Genomic DNA, 27,959 nt, shown 5'->3' with positions numbered 1-27,959 from the left:
ATGTGGCAGAAGCTGTTGAGTATGTATGAACAATCATCAAGTCAGAGACTAGAAAGAAAAATGGAACAGTTCTTTACATCTAGTATAACTGATGGAGAAGATTTGATAAAATATATCTCAAGATTGCTGTTAAACATCAGAGAAGTGAATGATGAACTTAAAAAGCATAAAGCTTCAGAACTGCCAGAATTTGTGTTGATGTCAAGGATTATGAGTACACTACCTAAAGAATTCTTTGAGTTCAAGAGTGTGTGGGAAAGCATACCAGTGAAAGACAGAAGTGTTGATTTGCTTATAGAGAGAACTCGTCTGATTGAGTCCAGGCTACTTAGGTCTATGAATTCTGATAATGGACAAGCCTTACAGGTTAGTAGAATTAGCACAAGTTCATTCTCAGAAGGCAAAAGGCATTCTATAAAGAAGAAAATAAAGTGTTTTATTTGTAAGGAACCACACTATGCTAGTCAGTGTCCAAAGAAATCAGAAAAAGAAGACAAGAACAAGACTGAGCCTAGAAAAGGACTTGTTTCATACTTTTTTAAATTATGAGTTGAGTATTGAAAAATTTCATGTCTTCAGATATTATATGAGTAATTACTAAGATAATTTTGAAACAAACCAGAATTTCCTTGAACCATTTTTTAAATTTCAAAAAGGTATATTGAAGTCAGAGTTAAAATTTTGAAACAATTGTCTACATGATGTTCTTTTGGGGCAATTTGCAAGAGTTCTTATGATTGACTTAATTTGTTTTTTAAGAACTTTGTGGACATCTGTGGCTGTCCCCCATAACGTATACATAAGCATAATAAACATTTTTACATACTTCGAAGGAGGTAACCTGAATTAAAACACTAAGCATATCTTGTTGGACTAAGTTTTTTGTTTAGAAAATGAATATGCTCTGTCCTTTGTAGTTTACTATCCAAATATATAAATTAATTATACAGGGTGTCCCGGAACTCTCTACCAATATTTTAGGGCATTGCTCCTGGCTAAGAAACATACCTAAATATCATATTTAAATTGTCCGGAAGTCCTTAGTTACTCACACAGCCGCCATTTTTTTTTTTTTTAGTTATTAATTTTTTTCTAAAGAATGGTTAAACATACGAAATGGAAACTTTGCACAAACATTTATGACAACTAGACAAAGCTACAAACAAATTATGAAGATTTTTCAAATTCATAAAACAAAATGGCGACCATTTAAAATTTTGTTTCTTAAAAAACTCAAAAACCGTTGATTTTATAAAAATTTTAAATGGCCGCCATTTTGTTTTATGAGTTTGAAAAATCTTCATAATTTTTTGGTAGCTTTGTCTAGTTGTCATAAAGGTTTGTGCAAAGTTCCCATTTCGTATGTTTAACCATTCTAAAAAAAAAATAACTGAAAAAAAACAAAATGGCGGCTGTGTGAGTAACTAAGGACTTCCGGACAATTTAAATATGATATTTAAGTATGTTTCTTACCCAGGAGCAATGCACTAAAATATTGGTAGAGAGTTCCGGGACACCCTGTATATATAAATTATATACATATTAATTACTGTGGCAGCGATACAAAGGTACATCTATGATTTTTAGGTGCAAAAAATTATTCCGACAATTGAAAAATTAAGGCAGAAGCTTAAAGAAAGTATTCCAGTCATGTCAACTAGGACATTACGAAATATCGTGAAGGACATTGGATTTTGATTTAAGAAGCTGAACTGTAAGCCAGTTTTGATGGAGTCTGTTTCCGTTGCTGCTTCGAGGAATGAACTCTTGAGGAAGATTCGATCATTGCGTGCAGATGGATACAAAATATTTTACAAGGATGAAACTTGGTGTGGACAAAATCACACCATGCACCATGGATGGCATTTTGTCCAATATCGAGGGATGCTCCAAGAGGTAGATGGTTGGCGAGGGGTATTCAAGACTCTAACTGGATCAGGTCAATGAGTCATCATACTACACATCGGCAGCGAAGTAAAATTCTCCCAGGCGGCGAGCTTTGTTTTGTTGGAAAGAAGAGGACCTCTGATTACCACAACGAGATGAATGCAAAACACTTTCACGAATGGTTTAAACGTGTTGTGGGACTCATGCCAAACAAGTCTGCTATAGTAATAGACCAAGCTCCGTGCCACAAGCAAATAGACTCGTAAACTAAAAACATCGTTAGTTGGCTGCAAAAAAGAAATATTACTTTACTACCTCATTCGACTGATTACACTCAACTAACAAAAGCTGCACTGATTGAGCATGCGAAACCTCACTTCGGAATCCCCAAGAAAGTACTTGAAAACATCATTGAAGATACCAACCCTGGCATAAAATTGATATGCCTCCCGGTAGCGCATTGTGAGTTAAATGCTATAGAGCTTATTTGGGGCTATGTTAAAAATAATATCACTAAGATTAATAGAAGAAATGCTGAAGAAAAAGGAAACAGTATCACTGTTACAAGAGATTTGTGCAAGGAAGTTTTACAAACTATTACACCGGAGCTGTGGAAAAAATGTATACGATATGCACAGAACATTGAAGATAAATATTGGGAAAAGGATCACCTATCAGACGAAGCTCTGCTGATGTAGTCGATTATTGTTGACCTTCAAGACGATTCTCACTCGGACACTGACTACGATTTTTACATCGAGGGAAATATTTTGGACGTAGAAAATTGAGAAAGACATAGTCATACAAATTTAAAACACAAAATACAAAAAAAAAAAGTACAAATTAAAATATATATAAAAAAGTAAATAAAAAAAAATCTATTTTAAAGCTGTCACTGGAGGTCCAAAAAGCCCTCATGAAAAAAAGCTTTTGGGAATTGATTGTTTGTAAATTTATGTAAACTAGTGTACTTTTTGCTCGAAATTGAGCAATTGAAAAGAAGTAAAGTAGTTATTAAAAAAATAACTTATTTAAAATGAATAAAAGTCATAGTTTCCGATGAGTTAAAAAGACTCAACTAATTGATTACGTACATTACAGTTCCATATAATCAACATTTTTTGTAAATATTTTATCAATTATCAAAAACTGATCTGGGTTTTTAGTGTATTCTGCAAATGTTTCCCACTTCTAGCCGCATTATGTTGACCTTCGTCAATGTCTGCATGGTACCCCCCATTGTCGCCAGTACAAATTTCAGTCAATTTTTTTATAGCGATAACATTTTGTTTGCATTATTTAAGAGCTACCTGATGTTCTACATAACCTCTCTGTCACAATTTTATTTGCTTCAATTGGCATTAATTTGGCTAGTTACTGGAGGTACCGTTATAATGCAAATTATATTTACCTGAAAAAATGCAGAATTGAAGGGCCTAATGTTGTTCAGATGGTTTTTTGTTTCCCTTGAATGTGAATAAGGTGAATCCTTCAATCCAAGCTTTATTAAGCTTTCTTGGATGTAGTCATATTCTTCTAAAATCACTCGACTTTTATGAAAACATATTAATGTCCTTGCCGTACCAGTTTAATTCAGCCTTAGAGGGTTTTCCTTAGCCAATCATCATGAAGTTAAGTCAAGAATGGTGGCGTTCTATGATTTTCCTATGTTTCCATGGATAACAAACCGGTTCTTTCAATGATTGCTCAAGAAATACAGGGTACTATGTCAATTCATTTTTCCTATCTGCTAAACATATCAGATTGTCCAGGCTCTCTCGATTTTTTACATTGTAATATGAATATGTACTGTACGAATGTAAATTAAAATAGAATACATTTAATTTCAACAAAATCAGTAAATGTACCCAATGCGTTTCATTGAATTAAAAAATAGATAACAGCAATTAAATTACAGTTGATCAAAATGTTAACAATGATGTTCTTCATAAGGATAACATAGGAACTTTAAAAGCCACTGGGGCAGAGACCAAGGGACTTTTTAAAAATGTAAGGCCAGTTTGTAAATGAGACGTCAATGGATAAAATCGGTTAAGAAATGGCGGAGGAGTTCAACCGACACAGTTTCATGTTGATAGACTTCAAACTAAATAAATTCACAGTAGTTTGCCGTGAGTGAATACTGAAGCAATGTCAGTGTGGTAGAATCTTGGACAGAAGAATCTATCCCAGGAACGTCGCAGATTCGCACGTGCTCCCGCGATGGTATTATGAACGAAGTTTGTAGCGTCTTATTAACGATATATTAGCATACGTTTTAAAAATTAATAGCAGCATAAAAACTATTGTGAATACAATTTTTAAAATGCATGGAAATGTTAACAATAAACCTACCAATAAGCCATAAAAATTTCAGAAAGATTGGTTCAGTGGTTTGTTTACAATTAAATTTTAAAACTTCAGTGTTAATGCAGAGTTTCTAACGAGTTTTACACTACTACGTTAATGTTTTGATGCAGGTTATCATGTGCTCAAACTTAATCAATTTACGGCAAATGTGGCTATTGCTTGTGAGTGAAATTTATTGAAATTACAGTAACAGTATATGGTATCACATTTATGTTGAATAGTTACACGGGTTTTTGAGCTGGTTAGCTTTTAATAGAACCTGACTTACGATCGACATGCAGTAGTAAATATACATTACTGGCTCATTAAGGAAACAAGGGATTTAAAGTATACTACTTGGAGAAGTGAAAGCTCTGTGCATTGAAATGGAGCTGAAAGCTTTGTACAAGCCTGAATCTAATTAGAACTTAGTACAAACAAGATTAAGAAATACAGCGCTGAGTTGTTCTGCAACGTTTCTGAGTGCAAAGTTAGTTTGCATTTTGTAAATAACTCTTTAATTTAAAAAGTATCTACATTTATTTCAAACCCACATAGTTCTTAATTAAATTCTAAGGGGAGAGAGTTAGTACTTGAGGTTTTCGTAAAAGCGACCTAACTCAAAAATGAACTCCAACTTTCATCAGCCATTTTTAGTGTTGTTAGATAAACATCAGTTTGTTTTTGCCTACATTTTAGAAGATGATTCCGTAATATTATACTACCTCATTAGGCAGGCAAGTACGTGTTGACAGTGTGAGTACCATAAACAGCTACTTGAGTCGAGTAGTGTAAGATGTAGGCCAATGGTTACGTGGTGTGGTCCGAGCGCCGGGTGGCGCGAGTGCCGCGCGGGATACCTGCTTACGTTGTGACAGATTTGACAGCGCTAATCAAGTATACTGTACACTTATAATCGTCAAATTATCCATGTTGTAGATAAATTGTGTCCGCATATGCGAGCTTTTAAAACCTTTTTTAAAACTTAGTGTTTTTAGAGCGTTCTTATACCTAATTATAATAGATAAAACGTTTGCTATTAACCCAACCAAACATAACATAACAGCTGGCTCTCCGAACTTGGACATGTGCCGCGGGGAACCCGAAGTGACCACCGCGCGGAGTTAGGATAAGCCCTACCACAGAGGCTCGTGTTAACCTATATAGTCACTTCTGCTTCATTGAGCAGACCCTTACAAGATTTATGGCTTCGGCGCTCGCACCACTAATTTAGCCGCGGCGCTCGCGCCACCCGGCACTCGGAGCACGACACCAAGATACTTTTGCCCGTACCAGTAATAAATCAACAGGGTAAGTAAAACAACCCAATTACAATACAATTACAACGTTTTTAGTACACATACATTAAAACCTAATATTTTAACGATTTTAAAGATGTATTGTGAAAGAGCAATGTGACTGTCAAAACCTGTCTTATATTTATTGTGTTACATACTTTGTTTATGGCCTAATAAAGAAACTCTTATAATTCCTTTTTTGAAAAGTCCGTTAAATTTACCACACACTAGCTGATTTAACTGCACTGTGTAATTAAGTCTTATACTTTGTACTCCTACCTCATTAATAACCCAATAGTGTTACAAATTTAGAAAATCACAAAAGAAGAACCACACTTGATATGAAGTATTTATATATATGAAGTATACAATTTAATTTTTCTTCCAAGACATCGTCGGGTTTTTGGTTGCAGGGTCTACCATCGTGTGATAAGAAGCCTGATCAAGTATTATTGCCGATTTTTCAGGAAGAATCCGTAGTACATTTTCGAACCATTCTGCGTAGTGAGTGCCGTTCATCTCATTATGGTAATCTCCGGTGTTCTTCTTTCCGATGAATGATAATTCAGCTCCAGGCAAAAATCCATATTCACTTCCAATGTGTAAGATTATAATTCTCTTCCCTGCTCCTGATGGCGTCTTAAAACCTCCTCTCCAACCGTAGATTTGTTGAATGCAGCCTCTGTATTGATCATAATTAATTGTTGAAGTTATTATTTAACGATGTTAAAACATTTTCCTGCCAGGCGTAAGACATAGTATGGTTTTGGCCACACCAAGTTTCATCGGTAAAAAATAATTTGTAGCCCTTTGATCGCAGGTCCTTGACTTTTCGTAAGTAAGTGTGACGTGAAGCAGCGATTGTGGTTGACTCCATCAAGACGAGCTTTTTATCTATTCGTCTGAAAGAAAATCCCAATCCATGTACAATATTTTCCTGAGGGTGTTTTTTGACATCGAAGGACAATTCGTCAATGTTTCAACCAGTTTTCTGTGTAAATTACAAATCGTGGGGTACGTCTTATTCAGGTAGAAATCATAAATAGTTCTTCTTATCACCCCCAGAGTAAAATCGTCCAGCTTGATACTTGGTCGGCCTGTCCTCGTACATTGTTTCTTGCTAGGTTGATTCTCATCCTCAGCTCACTCGTTCTCCTTCATTGAAGCGCCGCATCTCTTCACTGTTGCAATAGACTTCCCAACACACTCCGAAACCTTCTGGTAAACTGGGTGTCTCTTGTCATTACATTTAACACCTTCGTTCTTGAAAAAACATATTGCACTTAAAATCATAGCAATTTCACCTTCGGATAAATGTGGCGCTCTAGGCATCTTGACTGGTGTGATTTTAACGAACAACGCAGACAGACTGAGGGAAATGTGTTCAGACCAAAATAATAACATTGTAGAGATGGAATGTAGATAACTACTAAGTAAAGTATGACTCAGTGGTACGAGTAAGGGTGGTTTGTAGACGTTGCTCCGTTGTAGGCAGATAACCTCGCGTGGTATGTATGATTCATCGCTGGAACGTCCGGGCTGCCGAAAACCGGTCCCGGGCAGGGAGAACTCCCTGCCTGCGAATCGATAGCGGTACAAATTTCACGCACTACTGCGTTTCAGATCTGCTTTGATTATACGTACGTTTTAATTATTCAATGCCAATTAGCAAATCTGTGACTTAACTTTTCATTTATATTTTTTTTATGAGCTTTAATTCAAGCTTTAATCGTAGTTTCTTACTTGTTCCGTACCTGATGAAATAAAATGCCTTTACAAAAACCACAACAGAATTTTTTTTTAATGGATGAAAAATTCTGAAGCTTACAGATATCCATTAAAAATATATGTTCTAAAGGCTGTCAAAGTTTCATGACGATTAGATCAGTAGTTTTTTTGTTATAAAATTTTAAAGTCGCCCGTTGTTAGAAAAGTGCCGAAAAACTTGTATTTTTTTTCATTCAACCCGCTGAAAGGATTAGTTGAAACTGCATTAAAAATTTTTAACCTACACACATAAACGTAGAAATAAATTTGTAACTTGTAAAATTATGATGTAACTTGTATTTTTCTACGTCTACTGGTTACGTTGCAATAAAAGCTCAAACTCGAGTATCTATACTTTTTGAGCCGACAGTACTCTTTGTCAACAATTTTTTTCATATCAGCAAGTTTGGTTGGTTTGGTTAGGTTATGACAGTTTAATTGTATAATTAAAAAATTATAAAATTGAATTTTAGGCATTTATAATTTTATTTTATGAACAAAACTATTTTTTAGATTAGTAAACCTTCATTCGATTTTTCCATTAACTTATTAGCACGTTTGGTTAGGTTATGACAGTTTTTAAAATTTAATAATAGAAAAATTATAAAATTGTCTGTTTCTTCAGACGCAGCAGTTAGTGGCACCTGAGAAATCTTCCGTGTGCCACACCGCACAAACATCTTTTTCGAGTAAATAAACAGACACCAGTTCATTGTACTGACCAGCTGTTTCATTAACTTAAATTAAATTAAATCATCTAAACTTTAGAAGCATGCCGGGCGTAGCCCTTTGGAAATCAGCCTGTGGGGCAGAGCCCTTAGGAAATTCATCCATATCAATACTTTTCGGCAAATCTACATATTCTAAGTTTCATTATGATGTGCCATATGCCTATATTTTTATTTGGTAAATGGCCTTAACTGTTTACATCAAATTTGATTGTATCACTTTAATAATATAATAGATGGATAGCATAGTCAAAGATAGCATTAAAAAGTTGGTTGTAAAGTTTACAAACAGGGTGTAGCACTATTATTTTTTTACATTAATGACAACAGCTAATTTAAACCAACTAGTATTACATAATTAGCGATTAATTGGTTTAATTGAGCTGTATTAAGTAAATACAGTATTAAAATGATTATTTGAAGCACACTTTTCAAAACCTTAAATTTATTAACTAAAAACTTTATTAGTTTGTATATTAACATTGTTTTCATGAATATAACAACCACGACAGACAAAAACAAAGTATCTTTCTGGATAAAAAACCTAGTAACTAATAACAAATAACTTACTAAAGGTTATGGCAGGAAATCGTTTGATCATCCATAACTTTATATAACAGCTTCGATACCGATAAAATATGCTCTCAGGGGTCCCGTCGCCGCCGAGAGGGTTTGTGTTTATATCTTCACTGTCAAAGATTGTCTCCTATCTTTGATTTTATTGCTGTTTCATAAAATATTTGTTATTGATAAAACCATTCAACACTTCCCCTTTTTAACAATCAATACAGTAAATACAGGGTGAGACAGACCGTTTACACATACTTTTACGGGAGTACATTTTCACCTAGAAATGCGAAATAAAAGTATTCACCTGAATCACATACGAAGAATCCACATTATAAAATAATTAGAACATGATCTAAGCACATGGTGTTTCAGAAATGGAGGTTCTGGGTTTGGATCTTGAATTTTCCTTTATATCAGCATTTATTTTTAGAAAGGTCTTGCTTAGAGCAACATTTTGGTGGAAACAGAACTAAATTATCTCAATTCGTTTAAAAATTGCAGCCGTTTTTTGTGAATTTTCCCCGAATTTACATAATACCCTTTATTTTCGAAACTGCTAAACATTTTCCTTTCTTATTGAAAATTCTTAACCCCGAAAAACACAGCTTTACAACGATGTGTCACATGTAATAATTTTCAAAATGACAATTTTTTTACCAACCTTTTATTTTTTTGAAATGTTGGTAGCCCTGTAAATAAAAAAAATCAAATGTTAAATATCACATCAATTTAAGCTTGTAAAGATGAACAACTTTCCAATATACACCTAGTGTCTTATTCTTTCAATATTTGAGTAATAAACCCAAAACTAAATTTTCCATATAAAATGTATGTTACTTTTAAAAGCTTGAGACTACAAAAAAAAAAAAAACTGTATCGTTTGGTAATGCAATTTACATGCATTACATACATTTTACATGTGAAAATGTTGTTGGTTTATTGTTGCCATTATATTTATACAAATTGTAAATAGTGTATTATAGTTGACACGCTGGCAATCCTAACACAGCTTGTGTGGTTTTAATACTGTATTTATTCAAGACAAGATTTCAGACCGGAAATTGAAAGCTGGCGTGGTTGCGGCCAAACTATGTGATATTTACATCTGATCAACGTTTAGCACGATCACCGGCTCGCGTCTGATACCTGCTTTTAGTGAAGTTTTAATAAGACGTTTAACAAAATACCAAAATTAATATGTAGCGTGATTAATATGTATCGTCGTAGGAAATGTGATTCTAACTATATATAGTTAGACTATGTATTTACATAGTTTCCCTGTTGCTTCATACTAAGAAAAAATCGCGATGAATTCACATCGTGAAAATGGTTTAGAGTAATTTATAACTGACTCAATAATAGGGAGTTGAAGTTTGAAGGCCTCATGTAACCTTCCATTGGCCAATCTACATAAGCCTCAGGCCTGTGCGGGCGACGACAAGTGGTCCAGGGGTCCAGCAAAATAAGTATAATGATCAATTTAAAGTGAAGGTACCGTGACATCACTACCTTGATTTGACAGTTGAAGCGCTACCAGCTGAGCCCCTTTTATTCAACCGCGGTTGCCCGCCAGCGGGCAGCCGTTGCGGTTTTGTAAATGCATTGCTGTAAATGGGTGCTTTTATTCAAATAATACATTAATACACCCCTAAGATTGTTTCAATAATTATATCCAAAGCAGACGTAAATACTTTATAAACCATAGAAACGTCCACTTTGTTTATGTAAACTCAGATTATAAGCAGGAACACAAAGCTCGACTGTAGCCTACAAATCCGACAATATCGGTGTAATCCCAGTAGCCAGTAGCGTGGGGCTTGCCTTTACTGGGCACATGCGGCAACTGAAACGCCTTGGCTGGGCACATCCTTTATCTTTGGCAGGGAGGGTCTGCCCCCCTCGGTTCCAGGAAGAACTCACGTAGCCAGCCAGTGAACTAAAGACGTAACTAATGAACGTAAGACTGTAAGTACAAACCACTAAAACTGTTGGGCTTATTGTATTTATTATAACTACACTCTACCAACAGAATTAAAAGTAGAATAAAAGTTACAATTATTCATTTGTAATCACATGTTAATGAGCATATTTTTCATTATTTCTCATGATCTGGTAGATTTGGACATAATCCGCTATTTTTCCCAACCCCCTGTGACCTGTAATTTGAACCCTCTCCCATGATCCTGTGAGCTAACAAACTCTTACAATTTAGATTTTTTTAAATCTCTTAAACAGAATAGACAGATACTAAGTGAAACCCGTCAAAATCGACGGTTTACTTTGAAATGAAATGAAATGAAATGAAATGAATAACCGCTAGGAAACGGTTTACTTTCAAGGCTTACTTTAATTAATCCAACTGCGATAAATTGAGTGTAAATTATACATATTTTGAGCAATTAGCATTGTTTAAAGAGTAATAAGTGTTAAAACAATAATGCTATTAATTGCGTTAGTTACCAAATATGGTTGATCATTCAATGAATAAAATATTTCCCATACCGTACGTCATCGGAGTTATTATTAGTATGTTAACTGGTATCTCTTCTTTTGGAAGAACCTTTAAATAGTATTAAAATCGTATTGGTGGATCTTTTGTAGTTAAAAACTTCCGCGATTTCATCAGTGCAATACAGATTAATCTATGATTATATTTGAGAAAAAAAATATCTGTTTGTTGAGGAGACACATTCTAACTTAAAAGGGAGGTCCATCCGTCACAGTGTTAGTTTGATTTTTCCTTCGTCACGTCGCGTCAGTTTATATCGTACTTCTGTGCCATTGAATAGTACCCTCTAGTATAGTTTTGAGAAATTGGTTGTGAGGTTAATGTTAAACATTTCTAATGAAACATATAACAACCAAGTTAAAGACACAGTATGAACAAATCCGGCATTTATCAAATAAAATGTTCAGACTGTAATAAATCCTACATTGGCCAAACAAGTCGTAAATTCAAGAAAAGGTTCCACGAACACATACAAGCATTAAAATCAGGTAACAAAACGACAATGAAATCAAAATTTGCAGAGCACCTAATTGAAACGTGGCATAAATATAAAAATATACATGGAACTTTAGAAATTCTAGAATAACAAAATAATGAATCTTAATATAAATGTCAAAGAGGATTTTCATAAATATACCCAAATTACTAAAGATTTCCTCAAACTTTACTGAATACCATGAACACCCACAAAACAAATCCGATGTTTGAAAAAATCCTACAATTGCAATAAAACAGAAATATTATATGATATACTCAAAATTAAACAAAGAATAAATCAATATCCTCTAAATTCTAAGTTAGCTCTTAGTTAGTATAGTTAGTTATATGATTATAATTATTCCTTTATTATTTGTTATTATATTTGAATAAAACTAGTGGCTTGTAGGGGCAATAGCCCCTATATATATATTCTAGTAAATATTTTGTACAAATTATTAGTCTCATGGGTTACCCTACCTTGAATTATCGTTTAACATTTTTGTATATTATAATATGTATAAAAGTTATTACATACCTGCATAATGCAATTTTTTGATGTCTGTTCTGTTTAAAATATAGATTCCAAAGGACTGTTCATGTAGTGTGTTTATAATACAAACTTTCTAATCATGATATACATCTAAGGAAGATTTTCAATAATAATCTTCATGACTATTAATTAAATATTTATCAATTCCTTTGAATATAGACAAATTCATTTAAATAAAACACATAGAGATAATGTCATCCTCCAAATTGTATAATGCTAATTATAACAAAATCTCTCTGAAAACAACAGAGTATAGTATCCATTTTAATCGAATCCTTGGTCTTTATTTTGTTCTAGTACTATTTTAACATCATCTGGCAACTTTAACCGGCTAAAAGCTACATAAAGTTGACCATGGGTAAACACGGGTTTTTATCAAATAAATGCCAACTTTTTGAAGGTTTTTTGGCCTTGCGCTTTATTTATAGTAATATCGAAAGCTAATCGCAATAGGAATTGAATTCCTAAACTTAAACGGCATATTAGGATCTTTTTAGATGTTAGTTTTATTTTTGGCATGAAAAATATGTTCCCTTTGCCTACTCCAGTAATTACTTCTAACTTTACACTTTTTTCAGACATACCTAACACAACTAATCTTATTCCATTAACTAATCCAGACCCTGGAAGAAGTCTATATTTCAGCTTTATAATAGTATACATATTACAGTACATATTACCATATGCTTTAAATTAAATAAACCACATGTTTTTAAGTAACCAAAGCAGACATGACCTGGATTCCCATGTTATTTAAATGTAAATTATTTTATTACGTAACGACCTTTTGGTGCATAACTAAGAAAAATGAATAATTTTCCCAAACATTTCATGCCCAGACCTTTAAAATGAGACCTCTCCCAGCTTTCTACGGCCTCCCGTTCGCTCACAATTTCATTGTAAAATTTTGGGCTTACGGAATTAGATATACTAGTGGCTTTTAGGGGCAATAGCCCCTATGTATAATATATATTCTGTCTCATGGGTTGAACCTTGAACCATTGGGTTGATCTCCATTGGGTCAACTTGAATTATTGTTTAACATTTTTGTATATTATAATATGTATAATAATTATTACATACCTGCATACAGTAATGCATTTTGTTGTCTGCTCTGTTTAAAATAAAAGTTCCAAAAGACTGTTTATGTGGTATTGGTATTATACAAACTTCCTAATCATAAATACAACTAAGGGACATTTTCAATTATAATCTTCATGACTACATATTAATTAAATATATATAAATCTATTTGAATATAGACAAATTCACTTAGATTAAACACATAGAGATAATGTCATCCTCCAGATTGTAAAATGCTAATTACAATGACAGAAAAATATTGTATTTTGTATTTTGTTTATAACAAAATCTCTCTGAAAACAACATTTGTTGTATGGTATCCATTTTGGTCGATTCCTTCGTCTTTATTTGATTCTAGTACTATTTTAACATATCTGGCCGCTTTACCTGGCTAAAAGCAACATAAAGTTGACCATGGGTAAACACTGTTTTTTATCTTCAAATAAATGTCAACTTTTGTTAAGGTTCGGCCTTGTCCTTTGCTTTATTGAAAGCTAATTGCAATGGGAATTGTTCACTTAAACGGCATATCAGTATCTATAGATATTTGTTTTATTTTCGGCATAGAAAAATAAGTCCCCTTTGCCTACTCACTCCAGTAATCACTTCTAACTTTTACACTTTGTTCAGACATACCTAACACAACCAATCGTACTCCATTGAATAATCCAGACCCTTAAAATTGGGAAAATGTCTATTTCAACTTTATAATAGTATGCATATTACAGTACATATTACATATCATATGCTTTAAATAAAGTTATACCACATGTTTTAAAGTAAACAAAGCAGACATGACCTAGATTCCCATGTTATTTAAATGTGAATTATTTTATTCCGTAACAACCGTTTGGTGCATAATTAAGAAAAATGAATATTTTTCCCCAAAATTTCATGCCGAGACCTTTAAAATGAGACCTCTCCCAGCTTTCTACGTCCTCCCGTTCGCTCACAATTTCATTGTAAAATTTTGGACTTACGGAATTAGATATAAAGATAGATATCAACATGACTATGGCCCAAGTGTTGAAACTAGTTGTTTGATAATAAAATGAGTTAAAAGGGTACTAATTGTTTTCTAATGTTTTCATTTGCATATATATATATATATATTTATGAACAACTAATGCACAAATGTGGAAAATCAGGAACATACCAAATCAACTGCAAAGATTGCTCTAAACTTTATATGGGACAAATATGGTGATCAATTTCTTGACGATTCAAAGAACACATTCAAGCAGTAAAATACAACAAAATAACAACTCAAAAATCAATGTACGCCGAACACATTTTATCACATAACCATAGTTATGGACAAATTAAAGATAGTGTCAAAATGTTAGAATATGAACAAAAAGGAGGAAGGATGAATGCAAAAGAAGAATTACATGTATATCTAGTAACAAGAAAAATGAAAACAACATCCTTAACATAATGCAAACACAAAATTTAAACCCAATTTATGAAAAGATGGAAAAATTAAGACAAAATTAATAATTAAAGCCATTGGCATAACGATATTTTTAATTATATATTTTTCCAAGACAAGATAGATTGAGTTAAAATTTAAACATTTAAACAAGAGTAAACTATCGTCCGTCACTCGTTCAAAATGTGTTTACCGGACTCGTATAGCAATCCCGCACTCGACTTCGTCTCGCACGGGAACGACCACAGTCTCATGGAGAAAATGAAAACTGTTGTAGTTTACTTTTGTTGTTGTGGTTTACGGATATATTTTGATAAAATTTGGCAAATTTATTTATTTCATTCTATACTATTGACGTATGGTCAAAAAACATGTTTTACCTTTCCCGTAGTAGCAAACCTCGTTAACACTCGTTAAATCTAATGTTATTGAAATTGGGAATAAATATGTCTTATTTATAGAAAAAATGTAACCAGACAGGTTGAAATTCGCTTCGTCTACAGGTTTGCTGTGGCGGGGGTATTGTATTGTTCTTGATGATTTGTAGAAAGTTTTTCAAACATTGTACTTTTGGATATTTCATGTTTAGTAATTTTTTTGTTTAATAGTTTTTGATATACTGAAAATAAGAATGTGTCTTTGATAAATTTCTTCAGGTGTCTAGGTCTGATAATCACAAAATTGAAAGTTCTCACCAGTATTGATTTTTCACAGTGGCTTATCGTTAAATGTTGATGTGGCAGTACAAATTTTAATAAAAACAAAAGAATATATAGACCACTGCTCTTCTATTGCTTATAGCTATATTTTTATAACATTTTACTTTAGAAGATATTTGTGGATGAGACCCTCACTAAAATAGAAAATTAATCCTAGTTAAAATTAGTCCTAGTTTAATTAATACAAGAGTAAACTATCGTACGTCACTCGTCCAAAATGTGTTTACCGGACTCGTATGGTAATACTTACTTACTTACTTTTCGTCCAGTAAACACATATTTTCAGGACTAGTAACGTAATAAGCTATAATGTGCTTAATCTGTCATGTCTGATAGACAAGCGAAGAATTTCACAAAAGAGGTTCATTGTTGTTGCCAGCTGTCTTCTTTCTTGATACATCACTTCACTTATATTTTGGCTTTTGAATCATCTAATGGTGGGATTTTAGGATAAACTTAACCCTTGTTTTGAATAACATGTAACATGCACTTTCTTTGGTCACTCGGGATTTTCTAGGAATTCATTGCCGCGCGCCATCTGCCTGGCGTGGACCATGTGCCCAGCCAAGGTGAGGATTAGTGAACCCTTTTTGGCTTGTGCCCAGTGAAGGTTCGTCCGTAGCGTGTGTCGTTACAACTACTGATAACTCAAACACTACGACTGCCCTGTCACAATTCACAATGAAGACAATATTCGACCTGGGGTGTAGGCACATGACCGAGGCTGTAATCCTCTTAATCACGGTCGGTTGACCTGTCAGTTTTAGGTTGGTGTCGAACGCTTCCGCATCATACAGTGCATAGCCGAACTGTTCGCGGCAAATGGTAGCTCTATCACCGTCGCTGTCAAAACGTATCGTTTGTAGGTTAAATTTTAATTTAATTTAACTATCATAACCTAACCAAACTAACCAGACTTGCTGATAATGAAAAATCGAATGAAGGTTTACTAATAAAAAATAGTTCTGTCCATAAAATAAAATTACAAATGACTAACATTTAATTTTATATATTTTTTAATTATAAAATTAAACTATCATAACCTAACCAAACCAACCAAACTTGCTGATAATTAAAATCATCGAATAATGGTTAGTAATCGAAAAATAGTTTTGGTCATAAAGTTATAAATTATAACAAAAGATGTACAGTTAAGAAGTAATCGCATTCTAAGCGAAATCTTTGACAAAAAGTTAACGCCTCCGGTAGGATTCAGAATTCTCTTTTTCCTACCCCTCCACTGGTGACCACTACCCTCAGGCCATAAATCAGGGGATTAACCCAAACAAAGATCTGGGACGCTGTCAGTAGTGGCGAACCCACAAAGAGTCGGCACTTGGGGCGTTTTTCCCCATAAGAATAACATGGGGATCATTTTTTAGCCACTTTTTCAAAAATCCTGATCTTTGCCTGTACACCCCTATATAAATGTTCAATACCATTGTACAACTTCATTACTATTTCAAATCCACATCTATTCACAGGTATATTCTCAAAATCGAGCGAGGTTTGTGCGCGAACTCGGGCGCGCTCCCGGCTCATGGCGTGCTCCCTTGGACATCCTTAGTGGAAATCCACGAGTTCTGGCTACTTGGGAACCCAAGCCATTTGACATACAATAAATCACCCTTCCTTTTAATTACCTTCTCTACCAAATACATGTCTTTATACTTGGTCTTTAACAACTCCTCTGTATAGAAGCCTCCCCTGATTATATTACCATTTTCATCTTTCAAGATATAAGTCACAGGCTTTGTATTCTTAACTTCTGCTATTGTAAATAGCTCACCTGTCCAATTTGGAGTATATCCTTTACTAAAAACATGTTTATACTTGGAAATCCTCACACTATCACCCACCTTATATCTTGGCTTTTTAACTTGCACTACTTTAGAAGTCAACCTCTCATGCACATATTTACTATTCTTAATATTCACTTGGTTAGGCTTCATACCTATAGATCTATGTACCTTATTATTATATTTTCGAATTAACTTTGGAAGTAAATCCAACCATTTATAACTTCCCTGAGCACTAAATTCCCTATATAACCAAATTTTTAAAGTTCTCTGAAACCTCTCTACAATTGCAGCCTTAGTTGTAGAAAAAGTGTGATAGTGATTAATATTTAAGTTTTTCATTAGTTTGCTAAAATATTGATTAAAAAATTCTTTTCCATTGTCGGATTGAATGTTTTAACCCCCTTTGGTAGAATGGTTTTAATGGCTTCTGTAACCACTAACCCTGTCTTATTCTTTAGTGGAGCAGCATAAGCTTTTTTAGAAAATGTATCTATTAAAGTTAAAATATATTTATTGCCAGAATTTTCTCTAGCATAGTTTTGCATATCAATTAAATCTATTTGTATGGTTTCGTTTATACCCAATACTTTAAAAGACCTTCTAATGAAATTCTTTCTTGCAGGCTTATGAAGTTCGTATGCAATTTTATTCATTTTTTATAACATCATCCTTTCCTGTAACTCTAAATACATCACCATTAGCCCCAATCAATAGATTATCTTCCATTCTTTTAAATACATAGTTTTCTGGTATATATGGTCTATTATCTATATACTTAAATCCACTCAAAGATGTGGGGTCAGCAACTAATAAATCAGGATTGTATTCCATCAAATTAAAATTTTTTTCTCCATACACAAATTTTGATCCATCGTAATGCATAGCTTGTGACATTAGACAAATATCATCCAAATGTTCCCCCTCTGGTAGATTCCTTATAAATTGTTTTTTGGCATCCCAACATTTTTCTTTTTTATCAAAAGTTATAGTCTGTTCTTTTATAACACAGTCAGTTTCATCAATGGCAGGTTTAACACGTACTAACCTTTTATTATAAAAACTCCAATAGCCTGCTTCCATTTTTGGAACTTGTGAAACATTCACAGCATCTTTACTATCTGTACCTTCTATCAAATTGCTAAGTTTCTGTTTCTTAGCATTCCAAACACCATTCTCTGATTCTAAAAATTCATAATTATTATCATCTTGTACAAATTTACCATCTTCTTTTCGTATTAAAGTCTGTTGTAAAGTGGGCACATCATTTAAACTTTCACCCTTTTCTACATTAGTAATTTTCCGTTTCTTAGCATTCCAAACACCATTCTCTGATTCTAAAAATTCATAATTATTATTGTCTTGTACAAATTTACCACCATCTGTTCGTATTAAAGTCTGTTGTAAAGTGGGCACATCATCTAAACTTTCACCCTTTTCCACATTAGTAATTTTCTGTTTTTTAGCATTCCAATTTTTATTCTTATTTTTATTCTACAAGCTCATTAGGATCATCCCAATAAATATAGTCTATTTTATTACCAGTCACTTGTCTCAAACCTTCACCAACAGATTTAAAAAGAGGTTTAATTATATTAAGATATTTAGTATGTCTATTACTTGAAATTGGTGCACCATCTTTGTAACTCTTTAAATGTCCATTTGTAGCTTCTAAAATGTCTTTATAATTTTGCAAATCAGCTGGAGTATAGTTCTCAGGTTCTTTTAACGTTAACAATTCCCATAAACCTTTTGTCCCCTTGTAGGTTTTATTTGCAACTGTAACATCATCATTGGCAATATCAACTTCCTTATATCCAATAAAAAAATTTATTTGCTTCTCGTCTAATACCATATGTAGTGTCTGTCATACTACTTTTGCTGAGGTAATTTCCTAAATAGTCTGATGCTAAAAGACCAAAATCTAATTTCTGTGGAGTGGATTGCTGTAATGGTTGTAATGGTTGTAATCTTGGTATTATTGGTATTCTAGATGGAGTCATTGGGAGAATCTCCATTCGAGGTCTCTCTGTTTTGGCAAGTTTTTTTAATTCTTGTAATGGCTCTATTAAAGGTTGGAATGTTTGGAACCTCTCTTCAGCCTCTAGAAACTTGCCACGTTTTAAAGCTCTATATTTCTCTCGTATTTGATTTGCAGAGTCAACCAATTCTTGTTGAATGTTTTTCATCTTTTATTTACATTTTATTTATCTCATTTGACAAAGGATTGTACTCAAACACTTTATCATGTATTATCAAACAATATGCAGATGTATTTGCTGGTACATTTTCTGCAGTTTCAATCTCTAATTTAATATCAACAATTCCTTCCTTCACTGTTTCGTTCTGTCTAGAACAGTCTATTACAATTAGTGGATATTTCTTCATAAACTCAGCCCTACTAATCATAGGATCTGGGATAGTATTATAGTAAGTCTCTCTAAACCTCATAAACATCTCATAGGCTTTAGAGACATCTCCATTTTCAAAGTCGAGATTTAAATTACTATAAGGATAATATTCAGAGTTTAGAAATACTTTGAGATTTTTTAATTTACAGTGATCAAATTCATCAGTTCTTTTTCGTGCACTATTATCCCTAGCTGTTTGGAAACCAAATATAATATACCTAGGCTTCTCCAAACTTGAAGATGTCTTTACTGACCATGTATGTCTTGTGGTATTGGGATATGATGGAAGTTCATGCAGCTCTAAACTTCTAAATGCAATTTGCAAATTTGTATTTTGCAATAACATCTTTTGTAATTGTAACTTCTCTCCATCTGATGGTATCACATGTGGCATAACCCATTGAATTGAGTTAAGTGTAATTTTAGGAATCAAATCAGCAGTGCCACTGGCTGGAGCACTAGCGGTTGTTAATATACAATTCAAATCATTTTTGGATCTTTTCAACACCAATTCTTGTTTGACATTTACTAATACCTTATTAAAATCCTCGAATACACCCATTAACAGCTCTAATGGCAAACATGTACTAAACTTGCCACCTTTATGGAACTCTTTTAAATTTGTGTCAGAATCAAATGCTACATTTGTCAATTTAGTTGTTTTATTGTAAGAGCTCAATATTTTCATAAGACTAGAAATTCCTGGGTTTCTTACAATGTCTATTTCCTTACCTGCGACTTCGTATCTAATTTCATCAAATAAGAACGCAAATGCATTATTTATAAAATGACCTTTATCATGATTTTCAATTTCTCCCTTAATATACAGATAACTTCTACATGGGAGAGTTAGCAAATCTTGATTATTAATACATATTCGAATTTCATCAGAATTATTTATTGCCAAAGTGTTGTGGGGAACATAGGAGTGATTTGTAATTTTAACCACACTATCGTCGAATTGGGATTTCCCTGTAACGTCTAGAAAATCTTCCATTTTTATTAATAGAAAATTTTAACTTTAGTCCTATTGACTTTAGGAACCTAGCATTTTGTACACTTATAGATAAATTCTTATAAATTCTCATATCTTTTTTATATGACAAGTAATTGTAGTTTCTTCTCCGTTAAAGTCAATTGCCTTGTCGTGCTGATCGGCAAATGTAATACTGACAACATCTAAACTTCTCTTATTTACAGGAAAATATATAATATTTCTTGGAACTTCAATAATTTTGTAGCCAGGAGGAGCTTCTGGATAAAAGCTATGTATGGTGTGTGATTTGTTTCCGTTTAAATAGGACCCGTTTGCAATATTACATTTTACTCTAATCACATTTACATTATTAATGTTTATTTTATTTGTAGATTCAAACTGAACACCAGGAGTAGAAACACCTTTAAATCCCAATAAAACAGACCCTAAACATGGTTTTGTAAAATCAAACACGTGGCTAGAAAGTAGTGTTGCTTTCATAGTTTTATTATTAGCTGTAAGGAAAAAATCTGGGATTTGCTTTTGAATTTCCTTTGCAGGCTCAACCACCTCATATGTTCCTTCAGAAATTTCTATTGTAACTGGAGCATTGTGGTCATAATAGAAAACATCATCACCTTCACTAATGGTTAATTTTTTGGCTTTAAGTTGATTTAATTTTGGAATAAGCCCTTTGAATAAAAGTTTGGATTTAGTATTAATTAATGCTTCTCCATTTTTATCTACTATAACTTTAAGTTTTCCATTTAATAACTGGTTTAAATCATCAACTGAGATCTCTCCTTTTGGTAATGTCATTTTCTCTACTTTGTAATATGTTAAAGTATTTAGTGGTTTTTTAAAATTAAATATTGAGTTATAACTTTGAAAATCTACCAATCCAATTACATAATCATCATTTAATTCTATGGGAGGAAAGAATACTGACTTTAGCTCTGGCTCTGTACCCGAAAATGTTATAGTAAATGAATCCATTTTTATAAAGAAATATTTTTTATGAATGATAAACATAAAATTCCACAAATAGAACTATTTAAATCTTGTATTTGATCGGTTGTATAGTAGATTTTATATCCCTCAAAATTTAATTACTTCTTTTGGAGGTTGGATTCCAAATGGGTCAAAATAAATTACAATATCTTTATTTTTACGATATGCTGTCCAATGTGTGCCAGATGAACTATCTAAATTAACTATTCCGCACTCTTTTACTCTTGGTGTTAGATTTTTTAGCTCGCTTTTTAGGTACACTCCCCTGAAGTGAGGCACGTCTTTTGCGGCCTCTAACAGCTGGTAGTTGTCCATCTTTTTTATTAAATTTTAATCCCATTCCCATTTTTGCTTTAGCCTTCATCAAATTTGTCACTGCTTAAGCAGCGGCTTTTTCAGCAAGACTTGCGTCCTTGGCCGTTACTCTAGTCCAAGCTAAGTCTGCTAATCTCATGTCTGCTTTGTTCCGAGCAGCAGTATCATTATTATTCATGTAGAATATGTCATGCTCTTTACAATAAGAGTCTAGTTTATTTTTTGGAGGTACATTTTTAGCTAAATTCTCACGTACATTCGTCCCAGGTCCACAGTATTGATATGATGGTATGTGAAGTGGAAATGGAAGGTTATTTATAAGAGTATTCAATAACCCTCGACCCCTGTAAGGCTTTAGGAATAAACCGTTGCCCTTTTTACATGTTTTCTTATTATCATTTTTTACCATTTTTATTATATAAAAAATGTCTTTTATTCAACAAAAACATAAATTTAAAATATCACATACTAAGGAGTATATACCAAAGAAGTTGGGTCTATTTCCTACCAATATTCGATGTGTTATTAGTGGTCCAAGTGGAAGTGGGAAGACGGTTGTAATTTACAATTTAATTGTAAGAAAGGAAGGATTAAAATTTACAAACTTATATTTAATATCTAAATCTTTAGAACAAGAAAAATATAAAAAAATAATTGAAATATTTAGTTTGTGTGATGAAGTGAAATTACACACGTTTACTGACTGTGAAATCACACCAAATGATGTAAAATCACAGTCAGTTGTTGTATTTGATGACATAAATAGTCCAAATATTACACAATTTTTCTCAATGGGTCGACATAAAAATATTAACTGTTTTTACTTGTGTCAATCTTACAGCAAAGTACACAAACATTTACGTGATAATGTAAATTTCCTAATATTATTTAAACAAGATGATTTAAATTTAAAACATGTATATCACAATCATGTTGGTAATGACTTTTCATTTGACCAATTTAAAAATCTCTGTCATCAATGTTGGGATAAAACTAAATACGGCTTTCTCGTAATAGACAAAGAAAGGCCAAAGAATAATGGCAAATATAGATTTATGTTTGACCAATTCTATCAAGAGGATGGTAAGGGTAAATAAATGAAAGATTTTTTTTAACATTTGTATTTATTATATATCTACACATTTTGAACATCAATTTTATAATGACCAAACGCAAGAGTGTTGATCCCATCTTCCAGAATAAACCTCTTGTCATCGTCAAAGGATAGTACTTTTTTATTCATGGTTAAGGTTTGAAGATGATGATTTATAGATTTAATTCTTGTCACATTCTCATAGTAATCTTGCCCAGTTGCAAGGCAGTTCAAATAATGTTGATGTCTGAGGAGATGTTTAACAGTGGCACCATCAGCTCCTTTAGCTTTCTTCACCTCTAAAGCTTGCTTGTCTTCTTCATATAACCATTTTAGAGGAATGTAAGAATATAACTTTGGTCTTAAACCACAATATTCATACATAATATGACCACCTAATTCATCTTTAAACTTTCCAGTGACTTTTTTATTTTTATCAGAGTATAAGAAATGGTCTTTACTATATCCAGAGGTATCAAAATAGTGCAAGTCACATTCTATTTCCTTGTAAAAGTCCTCTGTAACTATAGCATACATTAATGAATCTGTATCTGTCATTAGAAATCTTTTATTCTTAAATTTTGACATATAATTATAGTGGAAATCATACATTATTACTTTACTAATATCCAAAATGGTCATTCCTAAATATATTGGTTTATTAAACTTTACAACTAATTTATTTAAATGTATAGCATGTAAATTGTTATCAAACTTTTTACTACAATCAAACCTTGGATTAGTGACATATTTTGTTAATAGTGACTCATCCTTGAGATATATATCACGAAACTTGCGTTGATTCATGATTGTTCGACCAAAGAGACTATTATTTAACAATTTATAAAAGTCTTTTTCGAAATCAGTTTTAGCACATTTGCGTTTTTCAATATTAAAATTAATATAGGGCGCAAGCCAATTAGACTGTCTAAATTTTAAAATTCTATGGTATTTTGTTACAATCAAACCCAATTCCTCATATTTTTGTAATGCTTTATAATGTAAAATATATTTAGTTTTGTCATTTAAATTTGGCATTAATTTGCCATTCATTTTCTCTGGTGCTAATGGATAGTCATTATGTAAATCATGTAAGCTTTTATCATATTTTAAATCAACTTCTAAAATGTATCCAAACTCATCATTTTGATTATATTAGTCTATCTCATTCGACCAACAAAATCCATCCATAGGTAGCGGCTCACACATCGCTGTTGAGTATAGCGAGTTACAATCTAAATATATTAAATAGACACTCTCTTGATTGGGATCATAGTGTTCACCCATATATCTATTATTTGCTTTAGCGTAACGTGTAGAAATCATACTGACTCCTCCTCGAATCGCACTTTCTATGAACAAATGCATGTCAATATCTTTGAATAATTGTAATTTTATTCCTGTCATTCTAAGACAGGCCTCCCATGTAAGTCCAGGAAGTGAATACATATGTACAGGGTCAAGTTTGTAATCTTTTAAACACAGGTCTCTAAATGTCTCAAACACATCAGCCAGTAGCAATACATCTGTTTTAAGATATAAATCATGATATTCTTGTAAATTATTTATATTAAAATGGGTCCATACATTTTTAGCATGTTCATATTCATTGGGAGAGATATGTTCTTTAGTTATAGAACTGTAAAATGTTTCAATTGGGGGTAGAGACTCTGCGAACTTATCTGGTCCCGTCATATATTCATAGGGATATACACCTTTACGTTGTAGTAGTGGATTTTGTATGAATCTAAATGTGTTCAAATTGGAAGCCAATTTATATAATGGAAGGGACAGAAAGTTGTATGAATCTAAAAATACTAAATCATCAACAGAGAATGATATATATTTTTCCATATCTTTAGCTATACAATTTAATTTACGTTTATTAAACTTTCCCAAATGTTGCATTATTATGTGACCATCATAATTTTTCAAGTTATGGAAGAATACTGGTATTTTCTTTGTTACTTTATAATTTAAATTACAATCATTGTGGGCAGCTCCACGGTATTGGCCAGAGGAATGGCAATGATCTCTCACCCTATCAATATATAGGGGCTTTTCACAAATGTTACAGTGTGTTGAGTTTTGGAAAGATACCTCTTGCTCAGGAGTCATTTGAAGAGGAATATATATTGCCATTTGGTTTTTAATATAATCATAAGTCTGAAATAATCTTTCAAAAAACACATCCATAACATTTGTGCCATTGTACAACTCTTCAGAAATAATTTTTGAATCTTTTACTACAACAAATGCAAATCCAGATGGAGTATGCTTGTTAGAGTTTATAAAGCATTCAAAATCTGCATAAATAACAAATGGGGCTTTAAGTTGATATTTATAATTTTTAAATTGTAATGTATCTTGTTTAGACATTTCCACTCGTTGGGCATCAAAGTTTTTACAATAAGTTGTGTGACGTTCTAATATATCATTAGTGTAAAAATGTTGCAAACACAACTTGCAAAAATGCTTCTTATGGTCATGTTTTGTAGACCGCAGCATTAACTTACCAAAATCACGAATTAAACAATAATGTGATTTACGACCTTCTTGTAATAATAATAAATCGATGTGAGTATTACTATTCAGTTTGGTTGTTCTTAATGGATATATACATTTCTGGTCTTCAACTCCAAATACATTTACACTTATATTATTTTGTGTTTCAAATTTATCTATATCAGATATTTTCACAGGATACTTTATGTTTGTCATATTCAGCTGACCTATGTAGGGTACATAGCTGGAGACTCTATTAGCATTTTCATTAGAGTTCCTTGGATATAAAGCTGCTAATATCGACCAAAGGAAGCATTTATTATCAGCATTTTTTATATTTAACACTGCATGTTTCGATTGAATAGTTTTTGGTGTGGGAATGTATGACTTTGGAGTTAGGGACTTATACTTGTAAACATGTAACTGCCAATATTTAGTATGGTCATAAATCCATCCACTGCCTTGGGCTTGATATTTGTGTATGGATGCATCAATCTTTAAAAATGCATTTTCAATTTGAGGCTTTAAATCTCTCTTCTCAATAGTTAAGGTAGTAAGGCTTCTAAAATTTGCAATACATTCTTTTTCATTAACTAATTGTCCATTTTGATCCATTGAATATTTTATAAATTTGATTCTCCTTACTAAAGTCCATTTTATTGGCAGAGGACAAGACTGAAGAGTATTTTTAAGTTCAGTTCTAATCGATTCACCAACAAATTTAATCATTGTGTATGGACATTTTATGCAAGAATTGGCGTGTCTTTTAAAATGTCCAACAACATTCGTTTTACAGAAATTACAAGTCTTGTGATTTTGTAATATATGAGATTTTAGAGCTATGTTACTATCACAGATTAAATTACAAACTTTACACAGTTTTACCTTGATTTGATGTATCAAATTGTAGTGGCGAATCAGGTTACTTTTGGTGGAGAGCGACACAGAGCAATGTTGACAGGTGGGCCTCATGGTCCAGAATGAAATATCACCCGAATGTCACTTCTATTTATAGACTTTTCGAAAATTTCAAAAATTTTTAAATTTTCAAAAATATTTTTGCTAGAAATTAAAAATTGTTAAACAATTTAACTAGAAATTACTTCAACAGGAGGTCACCCACCCAGGACTTAATCAAGAGCTGCCACTAGAGACGAGACGACCGACCATGGGTCAGGAGCGAGAAGCCTGACCATAAGTCGGGAGCATGCCCACGCCGTGAGCCGGGAGCGCGTCCGAGTTCGCGCACAAACCTCGCTCGATTTTGAGAATATACATGTGAATAGATGTGGATTTGAAATAGTAATGAAGTTGTACAATGGTATTGAACATTAATATAGGGGTGTACAGGCAAAGATCAGGATTTTTGAAAAAGTGGCTAAAAAATGATCCCCATGTTATTCTTATGGGGAAAAACGCCCCAAGTGCCGACTCTTTGTGGGTTCGCCACTACTGCTGTCCGTCTCCCATTCGACCTGAGCCCAAGCCGTATAAATACTACAACTTACATTCAACACTTTCTGTATTTATGCTGTTATACTTCAAATGTACTTTAAGCAAAGTTGAACAGAATGTTTGAAATATGATAAATGTTTTATATTTCGATAAACATTCAATGTTATGTTTAACTTGTATTACCAATACCTTGTCTGTTTGATGTTTTTTTTTTAGTCTGAGATCACATAAATGGGTTAGCTAATCCATAATTTTTTTTTGTTGTTACTAAGGATAATATCACAGTAAACAAACCGTAGATTTATTCTTCAATTGCTGTATTGCAGACATTATATCTAAACTAATAACAGTCATAATATAATTTCCGATGACTTAAAAAAAGTCTACTCACAGATAATGTTGTTAATCACTCCACTCTAGTTATCGAAACTGAAAACGAACTCGCTCTGAAACCAAATGCTCACTCCACTCCAGTTATTGAAACTAAAAACCAACTCACTCTGAAAACGTACGCTCTTGGGTGTATTATGAACAGCTGCAATTAATCTATACTATTATATAAAAATCTTGTGGTGTCTGTATGTGTATTACTAATAGGCGCATAAACTACTGAACTGACTGGGCTTAAATTTTACAGAAATATAGCTACCATACCAAGGACCATAATAGGACTATTCACACTTCGATACTGACCGTGGGCGGTGCCCCTTTGGCTTTAAAAGTTCTGAGTTGAGGATTTTAAAAGTAAATATTGATTGGTCTCCATGGCTGCCATGAGAACAAACACAATGTTTACAATTTGCTATGCCACCCAAATGTAAACAAGCTGAACTGTCAAACCACATTAATTCACAATGCCACAGCTGGTTTATAAATAGGAGGCATATAATATTCTCTACAATCATGTTTATTTATTCTTATATTTGATGGTTCATTGATTATTTATTTTATGAAATTAGTGAGATTGTATATCTGATGCTGTATCCAACCCTAATTAATTATTTAAAATTTTGCTAATGTGA

At 32.8% G+C, this 27,959-nt stretch overlaps 1 protein-coding gene across 1 annotated transcript; it reads left to right on the top strand.

Annotated features, from left to right (window-relative positions):
- Positions 1-26,674, top strand: LOC128984239 (uncharacterized). Its single transcript, XM_054403540.1, has 2 exons — positions 1-366; positions 26,594-26,674. Exons 1-2 carry the CDS (start codon positions 1-3, stop codon positions 26,672-26,674), a joined length of 447 nt encoding a protein of 148 aa, XP_054259515.1.
- Positions 26,675-27,959: the final 1,285 nt, after the last annotated feature.

Source organism: Macrosteles quadrilineatus, unplaced genomic scaffold (assembly GCF_028750875.1).
Source record: "Macrosteles quadrilineatus isolate MER2022 unplaced genomic scaffold, UCM_ALF_1.0 Scaffold_2__2_contigs__length_208266976, whole genome shotgun sequence".
Classification (NCBI taxonomy): domain Eukaryota; kingdom Metazoa; phylum Arthropoda; class Insecta; order Hemiptera; family Cicadellidae; genus Macrosteles; species Macrosteles quadrilineatus.
This window is presented reverse-complemented; position numbering and strand designations above follow the sequence as displayed.